This window comes from Pagrus pagrus, assembly GCF_965226575.1.
Source record: "Pagrus pagrus genome assembly, chromosome: 21".
Lineage (NCBI taxonomy): Eukaryota > Metazoa > Chordata > Actinopteri > Spariformes > Sparidae > Pagrus > Pagrus pagrus.
Window position 1 is genome coordinate 6,183,496 of NC_140208.1, and position 19,840 is coordinate 6,203,335.

The 19,840-nt window shown below is 42.0% G+C and overlaps 1 protein-coding gene across 2 annotated transcripts in view; it reads right to left on the reverse strand.

The window, feature by feature from the left end:
* kansl1a (KAT8 regulatory NSL complex subunit 1a) overlaps window positions 1-18,233 on the reverse strand; it is a 30,523-nt gene extending 12,290 nt beyond the window's left edge. Inside the window, exons 1-4 of one of the 2 annotated variants that reach the window (XM_084343260.1) lie at window positions 17,718-18,233; window positions 13,385-14,858; window positions 456-597; window positions 236-319 (exon numbers count right to left, since the gene is read on the reverse strand). In XM_084343260.1, the coding sequence (XP_084199386.1) occupies window positions 236-319; window positions 456-597; window positions 13,385-14,790 (1,632 nt within the window). In that variant the 5' untranslated portion in view covers window positions 14,791-14,858; window positions 17,718-18,233. The remainder of the gene's footprint in view (window positions 1-235; window positions 320-455; window positions 598-13,384; window positions 14,859-17,717) is intronic. The other variant, XM_084343259.1, reaches the window with a different exon arrangement.
* Between the last annotated feature and the right edge of the window lie 1,607 nt (window positions 18,234-19,840).

Sequence of the window (19,840 nt, forward strand, 5' to 3'; positions counted from 1 at the left end):
AAATTACAAAAAACATCCTCAAGATCCTGGTGAGGCTTATAGAGTAGGATGCAACACAAAATGCTCAATCCTCGACAAGAAATACCACATGAAAGCTAAACTTAAGAATGCCTCCAACTGTGGATGGATCTTAATCGATGAGTCTGCTTTGAGGCAGCAGATATTGGAGAATAATTTGCTTTATCCCCAACAGACAGAATAAAGCCCAGCCTCTGTTGAGTTTCACTCTGCTTACCTGAGTATTTACAGGCTCTGTCTTCACTTCTGCCCCACCTGCAGACACCATGATTGGGGCAACACCTCCCAACTCTACTGAGCCCTACAGAATCAAGACCTGCGTGTTACACTTCCACCCCAAAGATAAATATAAGGATCATATTGATGTGACTAACTGGTCAAACAGCTCACACGACAGACACACGCATACATATATAACAGAGGCGTGAGCGACTCACCTTGCTGGCGCGGATCTGTCTGTAGATGTCGGTCTGCTGTCGGATGCGGTACTCCAAGTCCGAGATGTGGGCCTGGAGCCAGTTCCAGTGGCTGATGATGGCGGCTCTCTCCACGGTGTAGCGGCTCTCCGCCCGCTTCCATCTGAGGGTCAAAGAAAAAATAGGTGTGAGTGCTTGTTTTAAGGTCAAGAGATGAGATTATGGACGAAATTCGGCACCAAAAAGCCTTTTCACCATTGATAATACATACAAATGTAGTGACTTATAGAGCTGCAGCGATTAATCGATTAGTTGTCAGCTATTAAATTAATCACCAATCACAGTAATCAATAAATCGCTCATATTTCAGCTTCTTAAATGTGAATGTTTTCTGATTTCTTTTCTACTCTATGACAGTAAACTAAATATCTTTGGGTTGTGGACAAAACAGGACATTTGAGGACATCACTCTGGGCTTTGGGAAACACTGATGGACATTTTTTCCCCCTGATATTTTACAGACGAAAAGACGAATTGATTTATCAAGACAACAATCGAGAGATAAGACAACAATGAAAACAATCGTTAACTGCAGCCCTAAAACCCAAAGGGAAATGTGATCCATTTCCTTTTTGTACAAATGGATAAAGTACATATATTTCTTGTAAGACAACTGCAAAAATACTTCGTAAAACATTTGGCAGATTAGTCGACAATGAAAAAAATGGTTGGCTGCAGCCCTAATGATTTAAATACTTCAAAACAGAGCTGCAATGAGTATTTAAGTCATTTTGAAGCGAAACTGCCAAAACATTGCGGTTTTCAGCCACTTAAATGTGAATATTTTCTTCTTTTCTGTTTTATATAATTGCAAACTGAATGTTTTTGATTTTGATTGTTGGTCGTACAAGACATTTGAAGAGAACCTGGGATAGACATTTTTCTCAAGACTAACGATTAATCAAGAAAATTATCAGCAGATTAATCAACAAGGAAAATAATCAGTCACAGCCCTAATGTACAGGCAAGTTTGATAAATGTCTGGTCTGTGACCATCATTGCCCTATCAACGTTGAAATATTAATAAAATATTTAGTGAGTCTTCACGCATTTCCCCTGTCAGACTGCAGAGGTCAGTGAATCAGCATTATACAAAGCTCCCAGCAATGTGAACTGCAGGCACCCTGGAAAAACGTTCCAGTCAGAAAACAATAAGACCAGGCATCCATCTGAAGTGTGGGACAGAGATAAAAATGGGGATTTTCATTACACTGATTTATTTCATGGCAGAGAGTGGATGCCAGCTGAGAGCAGAGTACTCCATTTTACCAGTATGACACACAGAATGGGCATTTCAAAGGCAGACATGAGAGGAAAATGTCTGCTCTGCACCGTGCAGCAGCGACCACAGGGGGCGCCGTTTCGTCAAAATATGGGCTGCAGTGACCGTGGCTGAACAATGAAAAAAATGACTCAGATGGCAGACAAAGATAGACCTTGCACTTCTCTGCGCTTTCCCCACCCTCCACCCGTCTCTGTTTTCAATTTCCAGAGCTCCACCAGGATGGAGGAAGTCGAGAACAGCTACTGCTGAGAGAGGGAGAAGGGACGGGGAGGAAGAGGGGGAGCAAAAGAAGGACAACAAGGAATGGGAAGCTCTGGCAGCCTGGGGAGGAACAGAAGGGCTTTAAAAGCAATCTACAGGCCACAGGGTGCTGGAGGGGGTGGGGCTGGGTCAGGGAACAGTGCGGCAGACACTGGGATCACCAATAATCCAAGCAGGCATCCTGTCTTATTGTGGAGCTGAGCGGAAGGAGAGTTACTGAGGTTGCAACGCAGACATCAGCCACCAATCAGAGCAGTGAGAGATGTCTTGATTCCCGTCTTTACTCAGCCACCGCAATTAGAAATCTATAGCTTGTTCACTGCACTACAGGAACAAGGACACTGCTGCAGCGTTAATAACACTTCCTGTTGCTTTTCTATAGACTGGACTCTGCACAGATAAACAAACATGTCAGTGAATGTTCACCAACACTGCAACACTCCTGAACACGCCCAGGGCTGGTGCATTAGATCAATGCACTGGCAATTCATTTGCATCCTTGAGTCCCTGTGGAGACCCATCTTACAACAACACGGGTGGCCAAAAGTGTGTCGCACGATCTACCGCTCAAATTAGTCTGAGCCTGTGTGCTGTGATTCACCCAGAGGTGGGTGGGTGGACAACTGATGCAACAAAGGGAGGAGAGGCCAGGTGTGGTGTCCCTCAGGGTGAAGTGGAAGATGATCTCAAAGAGAATCATACTCTGCTTGGAAAGGCGAGTAAGGCCCGTGTCCATATAGCATTTTGTTTTTCAGGCAGAGAAGCGCTGGCTGTAGGCTCAGGAGCACCGAGAGAAAAAAAACACTGCACGTGCATCTTGTAGCTATGACCACAAATATCTTGACAACCGCTGCTGTAAGATCGACACGGAGTACGTGGGTGCATGGCGTGCTCCGTAGGAGACAAAAATACGGTGAACCTGCCGATGCCAGGAAAAAAGATAAAGAGCAATGGTGACGCCACCTGCGCCTCTCTGAAAATTTGATTGATTTTCAACTCGAAGCAGGCGCACAAAAAAGGCCAAGTTCTCGGAAAAAAAGACCCTGGGCGCTGCGCCTTTTCTCTGGGTGACTGCATGCTGCTGCAGACGCTCACTCCTCAATCGGAACAATTTAAAAAGATGCAGACGCTCTGAGGAAAAAAAAAAAAACGCCATATGGCCACATAGATCACAGAGAAGGGAGACGGAAACTGATCAAGAGAGAGGGGAAATTAAAGTTAGAGGACGATCCCAACCCTAGTTCTGATTTAGACCAATGAATTAAAATGAAAAACTCATCAGTTCTCAGGCTACACTCGACAGGATCTGACAAGGATGCAGGAAGAGCTAAATCTGTAGTTTACTAAAATATAAACACACAGAGGCCATTACAAGTCCAATGACCTTAATCGTCATAGAGACGGAGGAGGGGTCAGCGAGCAGCATTGAGAAACCCCCCCCTCCCAACACCAGGAGCTCCATCCCCCTCTAACCAGGACATATTTTCCTCCCCCCTACTCCCACACACAAAGCACCAGCGGCAATCACTACGGCCGCCGTTTTTGGGCCGTCAGCACATTCTCCATTGTGGTGCTTCTCTGGATGCAGCACATATGTTGTATGGTGCTGGACACCCCTGTACCATACAGTCTCCTCCAAAACCAACACGACCACTCAGAAAACGTAGCCCAGCTCGTCACCATAAAACCAACAGGCGTCTGAGATGACACGATGTACCTTCCACTGGAAATTTACCATCAACAGAGAAGACGTGTGTGATATTCCTTCATGCTACCAGACACAATTATCAATCCAAGTGGATTTTGTCAACAATTCAATCCTTTGTGGTTAAATTTGCACTCGTACTATTGTCTTTTCTACACTCATTCATCCTGCCCTCCATAGTGTGTTTATTCATACTGTAGGGGGGTGTACTTCCTTTACATAGACACACAATTGACTGGTGCAAGATTAACGCTCCATTTAGTATACGCTTGTAAGAAGCAGTGACATTATGCTGTACACTTCATATGTAATTCTCTAGAAATGCTAATCTGCTCAGCCATTTTTTGCTTATCATCATTTGTCATCACTCAGCACGATGAGTACATGTTCAGCTGACTATATACATGCCCTGATGAAAACCTGGTGGTTGAAAAATGTTGGCTTTTTTGCTTATTGATTGCCATGACAATAAAAGCTTTTTAATATTTCCTTCCTCGTTTCCTGATATTATCTTTTTGGGAGTGCATGTATTGCCTTTGGGATCACCTTTGTCTCCCTTTTTCCTAGAGTAGCAGACACAATGTTTTGCCTATATTGTATTACATAGAGCAACCAATCATCTTCTCTCTTTTTTGGACCATGTACATGCTTCTGTATGAAAGGGCTACTCAGAAACAAGACTTCTGACAAACCCATTCAACCCTATCCCACATTCCACTATGCAGACATTTAGACACAAGAAGGAACTGACTGCACTGTTGTTTGTTTGCTGCTGTACAGTTTTATGACAGTATACTACTGCTACAGTTATTAAACTGGAGCAGGGAAGCCTCCTAAGGAATGCAATACAATTCAAAGTATCTCAAAATTGTATGATAAGGCTTTTGTTTACTCTGTTGGGGTGATTCAACAATCACATCAAACCTTAGTTTATGGAAAAACAATTAGAAGACAATGTGCCAAGAAGAATGTTTTGCAAAAAAACTGTTTTGTAGCTGTGGTGGCAGCAGGTAATGTTTGGTTTTTGTTACAAGTCTATCCCTGTTGATCTTAGTTTTGATTCTAGTGTTAAAAGTGGTTTGCAGCTCTAATATTATTCATTTTGGTCAGGTGATTATGATTTGAGGGCTGCCTGCCTGATGCTTCTTGGTATTTTGTGTTTTTGTCTCGTTATCCAGATTATGTCCAAATTCCCATTTTAACTAGCTGTGGTGGTCATGTTCTTATTACCACTCCTGAATTAATCTGAAGAAAACACTGCATAACCATTCAAAAAGATAAATCATTTTAAGGACAAAACAGTAAGCACAGACCACATTAAATACTGATGGAGGCAGTGAACTGAACTGCCTCTAAACGGCACAAAATATGCAGCCATCAAACTCAGGTCCATCACCGGTTGCTGCTCATCTCTGGACCTGTGCTCAGCTGTGTCCTCTATCTCAAAACGTAATGCAAGCTGGGGCTGCATGACATGGTACAAATAAATCTGAGATTATTTTGACATAGCAATAAGACTCACAATTAGAAGGAATGATCATTTTACATCATTATTTTCATTTTCATGGAAAAAACTATAAAATCATGATGATGTGACATTTGCACAAACATGTTTTCTTACATCTGGAGAACAACATTTGTAGGCCACGACATCTCTGTAGCATTATAATACCTCAATATAATGCTGTTTGTCACATTTCATCATTATCAAAAAACTACAGCTTCTGAAATGGATATTGCACTAAGCCATAGTGCAAATTCAATTATATTTCAAATAACTGTGCAGCGCTAATACAGACAGTTGTGAGTTGTAGTCAGAGTTGCAGCTGCATCTGTCCCTGTGCCTCACTTGGATTAATTTTGTTACACCAGAAAGATTTTGCAGATGTGCCACAACTTAGTGATTGAAAACAGTATTTAAATGTCCATATTTTGCTGAGAATTGCAATGAATAGGAGGCAAGGGATCCCAAATGTGTCGCCATCCAACTTTCTTTACAGACTTACAAGAAACAGAGTTACACAAAATCACTACACCAAAGCGGTGATTGCAGACGATATTTTCTAAATGCAGTTATTGGACCACCAAACATAATTACTAGACATGCACCATATATATCGAGCTGATAATTTATCATATTGGTGAAAATCCAGCCAATAACTACAGACGGTAAGACGAAGCCAAATTGCTTTCATGGACTAAAATGGTAACTCCACCAATTTTGCACATTAAAGTGTGTTTGCAGATCGTGGTGAGGACTACTGCATGTGAAAAAAGTAGTATAGAGCCTTTTGTGGCTCCAGAGGAAGCTGCATTTAATCTGATAAATTGTGTACAATGATGTCACTCAGTGGCTAAGTTGCATTGTGAGTAATGCAGGCACCAGGTTTTGAACAGGAAGAAAAATGCGTGGACTAAAAAAAGACGTTTAAGAGATCTCTGGTTCTGCTTAATCGTTTTTGATCATTTGTTTTTAAACTGTCCAACAGGGTTACAGGAGGGCTATACTAGACCAGAATACTGCTTTTCAAAACCTGGTGCCTACATTACCCACATGCCACTTAGCTACTTCTGGAGCTACAAAAGTTCATATACTATTTTTTTCACATATGCAGTAGTACTCCCCAAGACCTATCTACACATTTTAATATATAAAATGGGTTAGGCAAAACTAACTAGTGTATACAGACTAGCGACATATATCCAATATAATAACTCCAATCATGGGAAAAGATCAGGACTGTTTACACAAGGCAGTTATCTCAGTTTTAATATGAATTAGGTGATAACTAATGACTCTTTATCATAGCCATGTTCATATATTGAAACATGAGCTCTGTACAAAAATCTGTCAGAGGAACACGGTTATGAATAGAGGTAAAAAGAAAACAAAGGTCTGCAGACATTTTGCTTTTCATATGAAATGCAAAAATATCACTTTGCAATTATGCTTCACAACCCATTCAGTCATCATTAATGCTCAGTAACAAGAACAAGGGAAATCAAAGCAGCAGCTGTCAGTTTAATTTCTTTGTTCTCTAGAGTCAAGGACTTTCAAAGCACATTAAAAGAGCTGAAAATTATCCAAACACTGAAACATTTATGGGAAATGAACATGGCCTTATTTTTCAGGTTTATTCTAATGTGTCAGGATGGCTGGCTGGAGCTTCACAGGACAGCTGGTTAAACTCCTCTCTTAGTGGAAGAAAGTACTCGGGAGCAGCGATTGTGAACGAGGCAGGCCGACAGGGTGTGGGGCAGGAAAAACTAGAGAGGGCAAATGCAGCCAGAGAGCTGCAGCAGTCATTACATAAAAGAGGGGGGTTATGTAACGCCTGTGGGTTCGTGTTGAGGAACTTGGGCCGAGCTAAACACATCCAGATGTGTCAAACCGGTCAGAAACCTATACTATACAGGCACTCGCATACATTCATAAATACACACACACACTGAGGAATGGAAAAAAAAAAAGGGAAAAAACGTAGCTAAGCTTCTCAGACTGCAGAGTAATGCTGAGCCATAAGCATGAAAGGCACGCTGTAGTCTCAGCCAACCCAGTTACCCTAGTTCACGGGGAGCAGGCAGACAGGCATTTTAACTGTCTTATTGCATAAAGATCATACAAACATGTACTCTGGATCACCTAACCCTGGTTTCATCATCTAACAGACAAGAAGCCTGCCCAGTTAGGTGCATTTTAGTGCTGTTAAGATAACATAATTCAGACATTTTCATTGTTCTGTCTATGACTTATTATGTAAGCTCTGAGATTTCCTGATGAGCATTATTGTTGCCTCAGAAACCAGAAACGGTGCCCACTCGCTTCTTAACACAGAACAACCCGTGCTCCATGTAACATGCCTAAATAACAGACATTTCAATGACTATCAGAAAGCGTCTCTGTGATTCTGCAGCTCGTTTAAAAGCAGACTTCAGCTGTTGAGCTAGCAGCACCCACACCCTGTAGAGGCCATTGTGGACGTCACATTCACAGACAGACACAGTGGCTAGAGCAGAAAGGCCCTGCAGCATAAGCACGGCAACAGATGTTGGCCGGCCCCCAATCCTCTAAGATACGGGAAACCACGTCTACAGTATAGACAGGGATGACAGGATTAGTTGTAAGCAGTGTTGCATCCAAACAAGCAGCTCAAATAGGTTATTTTCCACACTGCTGTAAACTCAGCTGACGTTAAATAATTGAGGTGCTGCTGCCTGAAGAAGACATTACATTGTCTGTAGTGTTGATCGTTGTAGTGCTGTAAGCCAATAATTGTTAACTGAGAGAAAATGTCAGTTGTGAAAATGTGGCATTATGGGTATATTCACACACACACACACCCTACTGCTAGAACAATAATGTGTTCACAGTGAGGTAGGGTTTCTCCTGTGCAGGGCTGGGAGCTGAGAACCAGTTCCCTCCGTGCTGTGGGATGGATGATTATACAATGTGCATCAGACAGCTGCTTACAGGCATTACAGATGGACAGTTTTAAATGTCCATGGCAGCTTTCACTCCCTGTACAGAGAATTATTAGGCTTACATGTGCTACCACTTGGCAAACATTTGCGAATCTATAAGTGACAGGTGCCTGTGACAGCGATACAAAAACTTTCACAAAGCTTATTCAAAACATCTGAGCACATTAACGAAGCTCTACAAGCCTGTTTTGATCACTTGGCTGTTCAAAACGTTCCCGTTCAGAACGGGCTGAGTGCTTGGCCTGCGGTTTTCTCAATATTATCGACCTGCAGAACTGGAGAACCCCCACAGTTCTAGGTCTGCCGTTTTACAGCCTTTTTTAAGCTGAAATCTTCACTGTAGCTGCTAAGGTAAAAGCATTAGCGAGCACCTGTCTTACATGGGTGCACAGGCTCAACCACATGTCATGGGTGTAAATGACGTCTTTTCAAATCAATTATGGATCTCTGGGCTTGCGGTGACTTGGATTACACCAGGCGAGCTGTATGGAGCCATTTTATGTTTTTTTTTGGTTGTATTTTTATGTTTGAAAACAAGTCTCCAGCTACTTCAGTTGTTTAGGAGAATGCTTCAACACTTTTTTGCTGTAAAGCTCCAGGAATGTTTTGTAGACTACAAAACGTCACCAGACTTTCTATCCCCATGGGGATGAGTAGATAATGACTGAATTTTCATTTCTGGGTGAACCTCTGCTTTAATACGCCACCGGTTTTACTGCGGTGTTCTCAAAAACATGAGCCACACCTAGGTTAGTAATAATAACAGACATTCTTATTGTTATTTCTGCCTCATTGTTAAATGACATTTAGTAAACTGAATGTAGGCCAGAACACACCGAACACATGAAAAGCAAAATGTGCAGTCATTTTATGCATTAAAAATGTCAGAATACACAATTTGAATATTTGAGTTAAGACTAATGTTATCAATATTTGTGGGGGATCCTTTAAGAAAAGCCCTGTCACTTGAATTTATTTCTAAGAAGCTTTTCATCCAGATGTAACAACAAATGAGTCAAATATTTACTTATATCATTACTATTAATAAAAACTCATGGATTCATGCTGTTGAGAGATAGGGTTAGGGTTAACCCTCTCTCTAAATGGCTCTGACAATAGCACTTGTGACTATGCTATTGTCAGAGCCATTTAGAGAGAGGGTTAACCCACTGTTTAAACTCTGAAACTGTGGGTCTGGAACTGCAAAGTCTAAAACTGTGGGGGCTATGCAGGGACACATTTCTGAGCTTTTTGAGAACCACTCATGGACCCTGCACTTCCTTGGGCTTTTAGCAATACATCTGCCTAGTGTTGAGTTTATCGGATAAGTGGTTGTCGAGACAAAACCCAAGGACAAACAGACGGACAGAAATTCCTTCCGTCTTACTGAGATTTTGTAGCAAGTAATACAGGTCAGCTAACCTCTTGTGCCCTTATAAAACATGGCTGAACCAGTTGTCAAGTGCACTCGGATCTGGGTTATTTTTTCAAGTGAAAAATGACACTGGGTTGCTTAACAAAACTCCTGCAGGGAAGGCAACATCTCAATATTTGCTTCAGCAGGCTGTTATGTGGGTCAGCATCTGAAGATCACAGTTACTGATTAATCAGTCGTCTAGATTCATTGTAATATTAGTTCAGAGCTTACTGACTCTTGTGTCTTCCTCATATGGACTCAAACACAACCAGCTGATGTATTACAGTTACCAGTGACTAGATTTGTATTATACTGAACCATACAATATACTGTAGCACACCTGGTCTGGCAGATATTCTTAAACAGGTACAAGAACTACGTATTTACTCCAAAAGTAAAATAGTGCTGTAGTTTATGAATGTACATTAAAAAAAGGGGCACTATGTAGTCTTGGAGAACAGATTCAAACTCAGAATTTTAATATTTACAATATAAATGGGGTAGTAATACAAATTCAGTAATATTTATTTTTCCAAAATTGAATAAACGAGCTGTAAACGAACACTGCTTGAAGCTTGAAAGGTGGCAGAGTCCTCCAAATATAAACAAAGTAAAACCTGCAACTGTGTTGTTCTTTAATGACTGTTTGTTTATTCAGTGTATTGAGTCAGGGAGAGTTTGTTTACTTAGTTTGCTTAGGCATAACGCACAAAAAAAAATAAAATCAGTTGATTAAATCTGATTCCCCAAATCTACAAAGTGCACCTTTAACAGCAGATTCTTCAATAAGGAGTACAAAAGCAACTGTTTTCTGTTGTGTCGGGGGTTTCATATTCGCACAAACTGTTGTAAACTTTTACCGTCTTTCACAATTCAACCGAACTGATCCATTAACGAAGAAGCACTAAAAATGTCCATACATTTATGGGAACCTATTTCTGCACACTGAGGACTTAGCAGTCGTTAACAGCAGTGACTAATGTTGCAAGAAGCCGTAGCAGCTTCACAATAAAACCCCTAACAATGGTCGGCCGCTGGAACGCATTCATGGTAAAGCAGGAACAAGACGTGTCACGTTTGCTAGAACAGAAGATTTACTGCAGCTCAGATTGAAGAAGATGAGAATAAAAACAAGATGGCAACTAGCAATTTTGCCCGGTTGTTTAAGGACTGTAAAGGGCGCTTCATCCAGATCAGAACACACAAAAAAAAAAGCAGTGACGACTGTAATGAGCTCTGCAGGAGTCATGTTACCATTGTATTGAGGTAGCTGCCTTGTCCCTACTGTTGACTCTGAAGAATAACCTCCATGTCTTTAGGATGCCTTCTCAAAAAGGTAGTACTAGATGTTCTGTTACAGACTGCTAGAAATCTGATTGGTCTGCTTGAGCTCAGCAGACAACCAGAGCATGAATATAATGAGCGAAATAGAAACACAATGACTTTGGTATGTAAAAAATGCTGCTTGATAATGTACGGCAATCATCTGAGCTCATGTACTGCCACCACAAAGGTTTAAATCCTGTGTTCACCTATAAATCAACACACATTCATGAACATCATGACGGCCTATAATTAATGCTGCCTTTAACCTAATTTCCTTGGTGTGGCATTTATATTTATGAGGTGTAATAGTTTAGTATGTGTTGGCCAAAGCCAAATTCAGAATGACAAGGATGTACCAAAATATCACATCTAATCATTATGTTCCTAATTTAACGAGAAAATTACTTTTAAAATTTCCACTATCTGTCATCATGACTCTGGTGAAGCTGACCTGACAAATATCCTTAACTATTCTCCACCAAACTCTATATACTCCTCAGTATTAAAAGACGATTTAAATTTTGTGGAAAGCACCTACAACTCCCGAGGGGATCCATTTTCAGTACCCCTCTAGCTAAATATATCTTTCACTTTCAGTTTAAAAAAAATAACCAGACAAGAGTGAAGATGCACATTTCATGCTGTATCACTGAAAATTTACTTATGATTAACAAATAATGTATCCATAATAATCCATAATAAAAATGTGCTAATACTCCCTAAGTGTCAGGATATTGATGGATTTGCGTCGGGTGAGGGGGAAAGAAAATTACACAAGCTGCTGATTTAGGGGAATTCAAATGAAAAATCTCCTAATTTTGAATATCCCAGACAGCATAAAATCTTCTCTGCTACAGTGGGACTTCAACTCAAATACAGCCGTAATATTTAGTTATCAGCTCAAAGGCTTTTATTGCCTTGATGTGTAATTTTATGACTACAGAGTCACATAAAACATCGATATCAAAGAATATTTCAAAACAACTCAACTGTGTTGTAAGTCATGACACAGTAAATCCTCCAGCTGTCATCCCTAAATTTCTTTTCCATTATGAAACACTCTCTCGGTCAACAAACTTCATCATTGCAACATTTACCTTCACTATCATAAATACTTCTACATTACAGTTGTTATCTGGAGATTAAAGTACTGAAAATTGTTTCAGTGTTACTCACTAGATTTACCCGTTGTCCATTTGTTAAATAAAGTATTCAATATTTGGGTTTTGAAGAGAAAATGTCAGACTTTGTTTTGATAATTAAAGATGTGAAACTCAAAGCCATTTTCGTTTGCTTCCTTTGTTTACATGAACCATCGAACTCATAATGACTTGTCACTTTCTCAGACCTCATGAATGTAGCTCACTGTCCATTCTGCTTCAAAATGAAATGCTGTGAATCTGCACACAAGCTGTTCTAATACCTCCTTTGACCTTAAATGGCAAAAGACACTGTATGAATACATTACAACAATTTCTCTACTTTTCTATCATGCATGCGACACACCGACGCTTCCTGTTACGTTATGAGGATATTTGGGTCAAAGGTCTAAAGTCAACACAGTGAAGGATAATAAAAATCAGTGTTCTGCGCTGTGTTGTTAATAATCTACCCAATCCTACACAGGCCAGTAAGTCCATTAACGCTGCTGACCCACCTGCTCTTTTTTTTTTTTTCCTTCCACACACTAATGACACAGAAAAAGAAAAACAGTACTCTGGTGAGAACTTCTCAGGGAACACATTTGCAAGCTCCTGCTGGGGTGAACCTGCCATCACAACATTATGCATGTAAAAACATAAAATCCCACACCTTCTGCAAAACCACCGCCAACACCCCCAACTCTAGGTTTCTTCTTGGTTTCAGTTTAAATCAAAACATTCACTGGCTCTGTGGGCGCTCACTTGTTCGCTCTGCAGATAAACAGAACGTTCAGTTTCAGCCTAGGCCCTCTCAGGAGGAAGCACTGTGTGACGAGAGAGCTTTTAACTTTGAGTCCATTCGAGCCTGTTCGTTCTCCACAGGATGATACCACCCACACGACTACACATGATCTCTGGTCGAATGGTATCTCTACCCCTCCCTGGAGTTTGACCCAACCACTACTGAGGCAGACCAGGCAGTTATGATTGTCATTAGCACCTGCTAGGCCTGAATAGCATATTGCAGGGCCTAGAAATACAGGGACTTTACCAGACAGTTGAAGAGCTCAATGTACCATGGAAATTCAAGTGTAATGAGTTACTTGGGCATGAAGAAATCAATCCTATTCACTAAAAAAATATGTCTGTTTTTACATGAATGCTGCTTTGAGCATTCAACTTGTGTCTGAACAGTGAATTCAAAATTACTGCAGAATCATGTACATATGTATAAGCTTGATGGTCTCTGTGGCTGCGGACACTTTAACTTACATTTTCACATGTCGCTGCTCGATGTCCACTCTGGCCAGCTCCTCCTCCTCCAGGTCAGAGTCCCCTCCAGAGCTACTTTCTGTTACATCTGAGTCAAAGGCGCTTTCTGCTGAATGAAGGTTGGCAGTTCCGCTCAGATACAGCCGCTCCAGTTCCAAGGGCATGGCGCCGCTTTTCAGGAAGCGACGGAGGCCATCTCTGTTGTTTGAAGAAGAGTGGCGTCCAGTCCTCCATGTAGCTGTAGGGGTCGCCGTCTCTGATTTGCGGTTACCAGCAAGTAGCCGGTTGAGAGCCGAGTCTAAGAAGCCACCCAGTTGCTGCTGAATGTGCCGCTCCACCTGCTTGGCCTGTACAACCTGAAGACGTTTACGCAGGCGCCGTAGTCGGCTTTCAATTTCAGCTTGGCGGCTGCTGTTGAGAAGGGTGCGCTCCCTAACATGAGCATCAAGGCTGTCCGAGGAAGAACTACAGGGCAGAGGAGGCTGTGGTGCAGGTGAGCAAGACGGGGAGCCCTGCTGGCTGCTACCTGGTCTCTCCCTATCAGAACCCTGTGGCTGGCTGGTAGGCGTGTGTGAGTCAGCCTCCTCTAAATTTGCTTGTTCAGTGGGGTTTGGGTTGTCATGGGTAAAGGGGGAAAGTGCGACAGGCTGATGCACTGGTGGTTCAAGGTTTTTTCCATCTGTATTTTGAGACACCCCAGAGGAATGCTTCTGTTTAAGGGTTCCTTTCACCGGGATGTGCCCTGATAAGGTTGCTGTCAAGGTCTCTGAGTCCAGGGGCAGGTTCTGGGACTGAGAGTCTGTGGTGGCAGAAGGCTTGTCACCATTCACTGCCACCACACAGCCAGGGCCGGACATAGTGGCCAGCTTCTTGGCCAGGCCATTGACAGGTGCCATGGGCTGGCCACCTCCGTTGGTGCTGCCACTCATGAGGCTTTTGAGCTGGCCGCCAGAGAGTTCAATCGCCTGCCTCTTCCTCAACAGGAAGTCTCCTCCGCCGTTGAGTAGGGAGCTGGGCAGTATTCTGTGGCTCTTCAACACAGACTGTTTGATGAGGACTCCTTGCAGCTTGATTGACTCCTTAGTTGAAGGGACTGGTGTCACATCAGAGCATAGGTAAGAAGCCACAAGCGGCTGGAGCTTGCCCAGGGCTGAGGCCTGAGCCACAGAGTCGGCTTGGGGCTGCGGTTGCTGCTGTTCCTGGTCGCCACCACAAAAGTCAAGAGGGCACTCTTCGGAGGTGGCCTTGCACTTGGCGGGGCCGCTGCTATGGATAAGGATGTTGCTGGCGTTACCGTTGTTCTCTGCACTGGCCGGTGAGAGACTTGAGGATGGGGCAGCCAGTTTGAAGCGGATGTGGTGAGCTTCGGCTGGGGCGTCGGTGAGAGCGGGCGCCATCGCAGCCATGCAGTGCAGAGGGACGGGCACCGCGGCCTGCTCCACACCACCCGCTTACTGCCCCACCTGAGGACAGCCTGGACATAAAGACAAAAGAAGGAGAGGGAAGACAAAAATAAAGTTGAATAAAGTAGTCTGATGAAATCAGGCATGACATAAACCCTTATTACATCAAACTGTAATCCAAGTTGGCGTCAGAGGGTGTTGGGTGGAGATATTTTCCTATCAACACTTCACAGTTAACATTTACAACCTTGTACAGTGATAGACCCACAACCACATAGTGTTAGCAAGCATACAGACACTACCTTGAAAATGATTAAATATTGATTTAATATTGAAATCCACTCACAATTATTCATAAGGAAATCAAGTAAGTAATGACACTTAACCTGATAGCGTAAACACATGTTTAGGGAAGAACTGACTATAAAATACAAACGTTTGATCTCAAAGGCAGAGAGAGTGCTTTATGTAAAAGTGGATGAAAAATCATCCCTTGACTTTAATTAAGACATTAATATGTTTTTACATACTTCTCCACATTAAATATTATGTTGGTGACAACATGAAAGCAGCATGTACCTATATACAGTAAAACAAACAACTGATATACTTGCACTACAGGTTCTGTAAGCCTGTAGAGTGAGTGGAAAATTACCAACCACTGCCAAAAAAGAAAGCGGCATTTTTAAAATATTTGCCTTGAAATATAATAGATGAAACTTATCTAACATACTGACTTAAGAGCAAACCTATAATAAAGGTCTACAACTAATCCAGTTAAAGGCCTAATGAAATTAACTGGTGACTCAGTGACATTTCGTTGACCTACTGGATGCAAGTGTTGCTAAAATTGATCCTATAAATGGAACCAGGAGAAAACACTTCAGGTGAAGAGGAGGAACATCTGAGATGATCAAATACACTCTCATCTTTCTGTCCATTAACTAAGCTCTCACAAACATTACAGAAAATGTCATCTTATTCCACTGTTATCACAATAATGCTTCTGTCTGCAGAGGCCCTCTTCCGTGGCTTAAATAAATACAAAAAAAAAATTTTTTATGACATGCACTGACCTTGTGAATGGGATGCTAACGATATAGATGGAATAACAGCAGACATCTGAGCTACAACCCAGGCCAATAAATAATTCCAACTACACCCATGCTTGTGTGAACAAGCCTTCATTGTCATTTACTTACAAGGCTCCTCTTTATAGAATAAGCTTTGGAATTTAATTCAGATGAAGGAGGACACAGGAAAAGCAAATGCAAATTGTCCAAACCCCACTGCCCTATATGTGCCCTGGTAAGTCAGTGTGCAGCAGGGCTCCACACAGGCAGTGTAAGTAGGTGGATTTAGGCCCCAGCATTAGTCCAAAGCACATGATGTCATCCTGACCATATTCCTGTGTCAATTTCAGCTGAACTCATTAAACCATCCCAATTTACTACATGTTATTCCCAGCAAAAACGATTCTCAAATGCAGTATGTAAAGAGACAGACAAGGAAAAAGATCAAGGCGAGGTATTGCTTCCGTGATTAACATGTCATCAACACCGGCTGCCTCATATACATATCAAACTTTTAAAAAAGCCTTCCTTCATTTAAGACGAGAGATGAAAGCGAGCTGCATCTCCGCGGATCGTCTGCAGGCTCAGATGAATGGGGGCTCAGTATTTCACCGCAGTTTCTAGTCAGCGCGCACTACGCCATGTTGGTATTTCCGAAGCAGATTATGCAATGCAATTCATCTACCTAAAACCGCCCATTCCGCTCCTAACACACTTGTTCATGCTACATGGAAGGAAACTGAACGACCGACATCAGTAAATGCATAACCTTTGAATCCACTGTGCATCATAACACCAGGTGTTATATAAACTGTAACCTTATCGCCAGAGATGCGACAAAAAATGTCCACATCCAACGTTAGCCAACCATAACGTAATCACCAAAATGTCTTCCTGATGTTTACAAAAAACATTTGATGTTTAAAAAGGGAGGCTGGCTCCTCTGTTCTACATGCGTGCGAGCGTAATAACGTTATTTCATAATCTCTCTATTCTCAGCAGCTTCCGCGGAAAACCATTATAACATCAGTGTTTGGTATCGTGGAGCCGGAGCAGTCAGAAGAAAAAAAAAAAAAAACCCCAGCCACCGATCGTCACATCACAACCAAACTGCACGAAGCGAAAGATAAATATCTGTGTAAACCATGTCACTCTATACACTGCGTGCAAATTAATGCGCTTCGCTTCTGGCTAACGTTAGCTCGGGAAAGCTGCTGATGTAAGAAACACAACCTGCTGGAAAGCTAGCGTGCGGCTCGCATAAGCCAACTGCAGTGAAACGCTACCTACCCTCATCACATTATCTATCATTTGGTAGCTTTCCTTTTAGTGGCACGACTTGGCCATTTCTGTTTTTAGTGAGAGCCCACTTGGAGCTTTACGCAAAGCTCGTTAGGCGAGTAAACATTTTAGTCGCTAACTACGTAGCCTACGCTCACCTCAGTGCTAGTTTTTTGTGGTCAATAACGCCCGAAGTATTATTTATTATGCGTTAAAAGGCATGGTTTACACGTGCAATTAACGTCAGAGTTAAATCCAGGTCGTGAAACACCATAAACGCGAGTATCTGGCCACGATAACAAGACACCTCACTCGTTATGCATCACAACTTATTTTAAACAACGCTTTAAGACCTATTGCAGAGCGGAGACATGGTGTGCATTGCAATTAGACTCAGGAAATAAATACAGGCAGCCTGCTGTAAATCTACGGGGACCGTCGTTGGCCTTGAGTACAGTGCGTGGTGGGTAAGCAAAGACCACGTAACGTTAATGCACATATGTCAAAAAGTGAGAAGTTGGGAGTAGACCCTGCCAGTCTAGCTAGCTCGCTAACAAAGAAAAAGGAGGAACCTACCACGTGACGAGGTTGCACTATCCGAGGGAATTTCGGCAACAATCCCCTGCAGTTTTGGTGGAAAAAAACCAAGGGTGCTAACACAAAAACACGGCTCGAATCGATCACTCTGCCATTAATTAATCCAAAAATGCAGCCAGATTGCCGAAAGGGCCCGGTTCACAGAGCCGCTCGGGTTCGTTCCGGATTCGGGCAATGGGCGAATCAACGATCTACACCTTGCTCGCCAGCTAGCTCGCCTCGCCGCTACGGCGAATATAAGACAAGGCCGTGAAACAGTCCTTTCTACCCCGAAATACTTCAAATGTAGGCGATTTCACCGCAATCCTGGACCAAAAACTCCGATTCTCAGTAAGCGAAAGGTAATCCAGATGGCAGTTTGTCGCGAGCCCTTTTCTCTCGTTTTAGGGAGAGACGCTTAGAAAATGGCGGCTAGCTCCTCTCCCTCGGATTTGAGTCTGACAAACATAGAAGGGCTGTGTGTGTGTGTGTGTGTGTGCGTATGTGTGTGTGTGTTGCTTGCTGGTAGGCGGGAGACATTTCTCATACTCACCACTAGAGTAAAGGGCAGATAAGAAACGACATGAAAGCTCAAAAGAAGATACCACAGGAGGGCATTGTCTTCAAAACACAGCGCAATGTCAATATTGCACATGTTAGACACAGACTGTATGAAGGTGGTTTAAACTGGGAAACATCACAGCTGCTATTAATGCCTCTCCTCCACCACGCGTATAGTAAATATACCATTATGTTTCAAGTCGACCTACATTAAAACACTAGTTTTTATCCATAAAAACACCCTGTACACAAAATAAACCGCCTACACAGAGAATAACCTGATACCTACACTCTAAAGAGCCCAATGATGACAATAATAAATGCTGGGAATTACAGGACAGGAGAGGGGAGGCCCCCTTTGATAACACTGGGCCCAGTCGAGACAGCCTGGCTCTCATGTCACCTTTCATAGGAAGTAACTCGCCCACCACAACAACAGCAGCAACCTTACACCTACAGCCAGCGGCCACGTGAAGGAGCTCTCCTCCACCTGACGGTTAAATGCAGCCAAATATAACACAACAACAACATCCAGCTGTGGGAGAGCAGGGGTGGTGGACAGCATTAAATAAGATCTAATATGTACAACTACAAAAAACCTACAGCACCTACACTGATTACTGAAACTACTGGAGTGGACATTAAAGCAACAATGTCAATATAATGCAATTTAATCTTTTGTTTAGTCCGTCTCAGAGGTGGGTGATTAGTCATTTGGGGAAGGGCCGGGCAATATATCAATATTACAACACTATTGTGATGCGAAACTACATATCATATTGTGTCTTTTCCTGGTTTTGAAAGCTGCATTACAGTAAAGTGACGTCACTTTCTCAAATTACCAAACTGTTCTACTTGTTCTTATACTTACCACTACCTACTTAGTCATTATGTACACCTTACTGATGATTATTTATTTCAAATCTGTGTTAATATTTTGTGAAAGTACCAATAGTCATTTCTTCACATTTTATTTTGTCACCTAGTCCTTACATTTATGAAGTGATTTTAAAAAGCGATTTCAAAATGTCAAGATAAAGCCTAAATATTGCAATGTTATTTGAAGGCTGTAGGTAGTACAATTAAATGTAATGTTTCTTAATACAGTACGACAAACCGCAGCCTCAGAGTTATCTAAAAAAATTTCTGTCATCTTCTCAGTAAAACTTTAAAAAGGTCCACTTTGTAAGAAAGTTGATTTTTGAGTCTCATTTTATACTCAAACACTGACGCTTCATTGTAGATCAGGTCGGCTGTCTTCCCAAAGCGTCAGTATTTGATTGGGAATGAGACTCAAAAATCTACTTTCTTTCAAAGTGGACCTTTGACTAGTGCTGAGTATTATTTGATATTTTTGATACTTGTGTTTTTATGTGCCACAAAGCGCTTACAATTTAATGTTAAATAAAAATAACAATTTAATGTTAAATGTTGTCTAACCACAAGCAGTCGTTCACAAAGAAGAGTCCATTTTGATTTAAATTTGAAACTAGATCAAACGATAAGTAAACAAGATTTCAAGTTTGACCAGACATTCAGATGCCTGCCTTGAGGGCCTGATA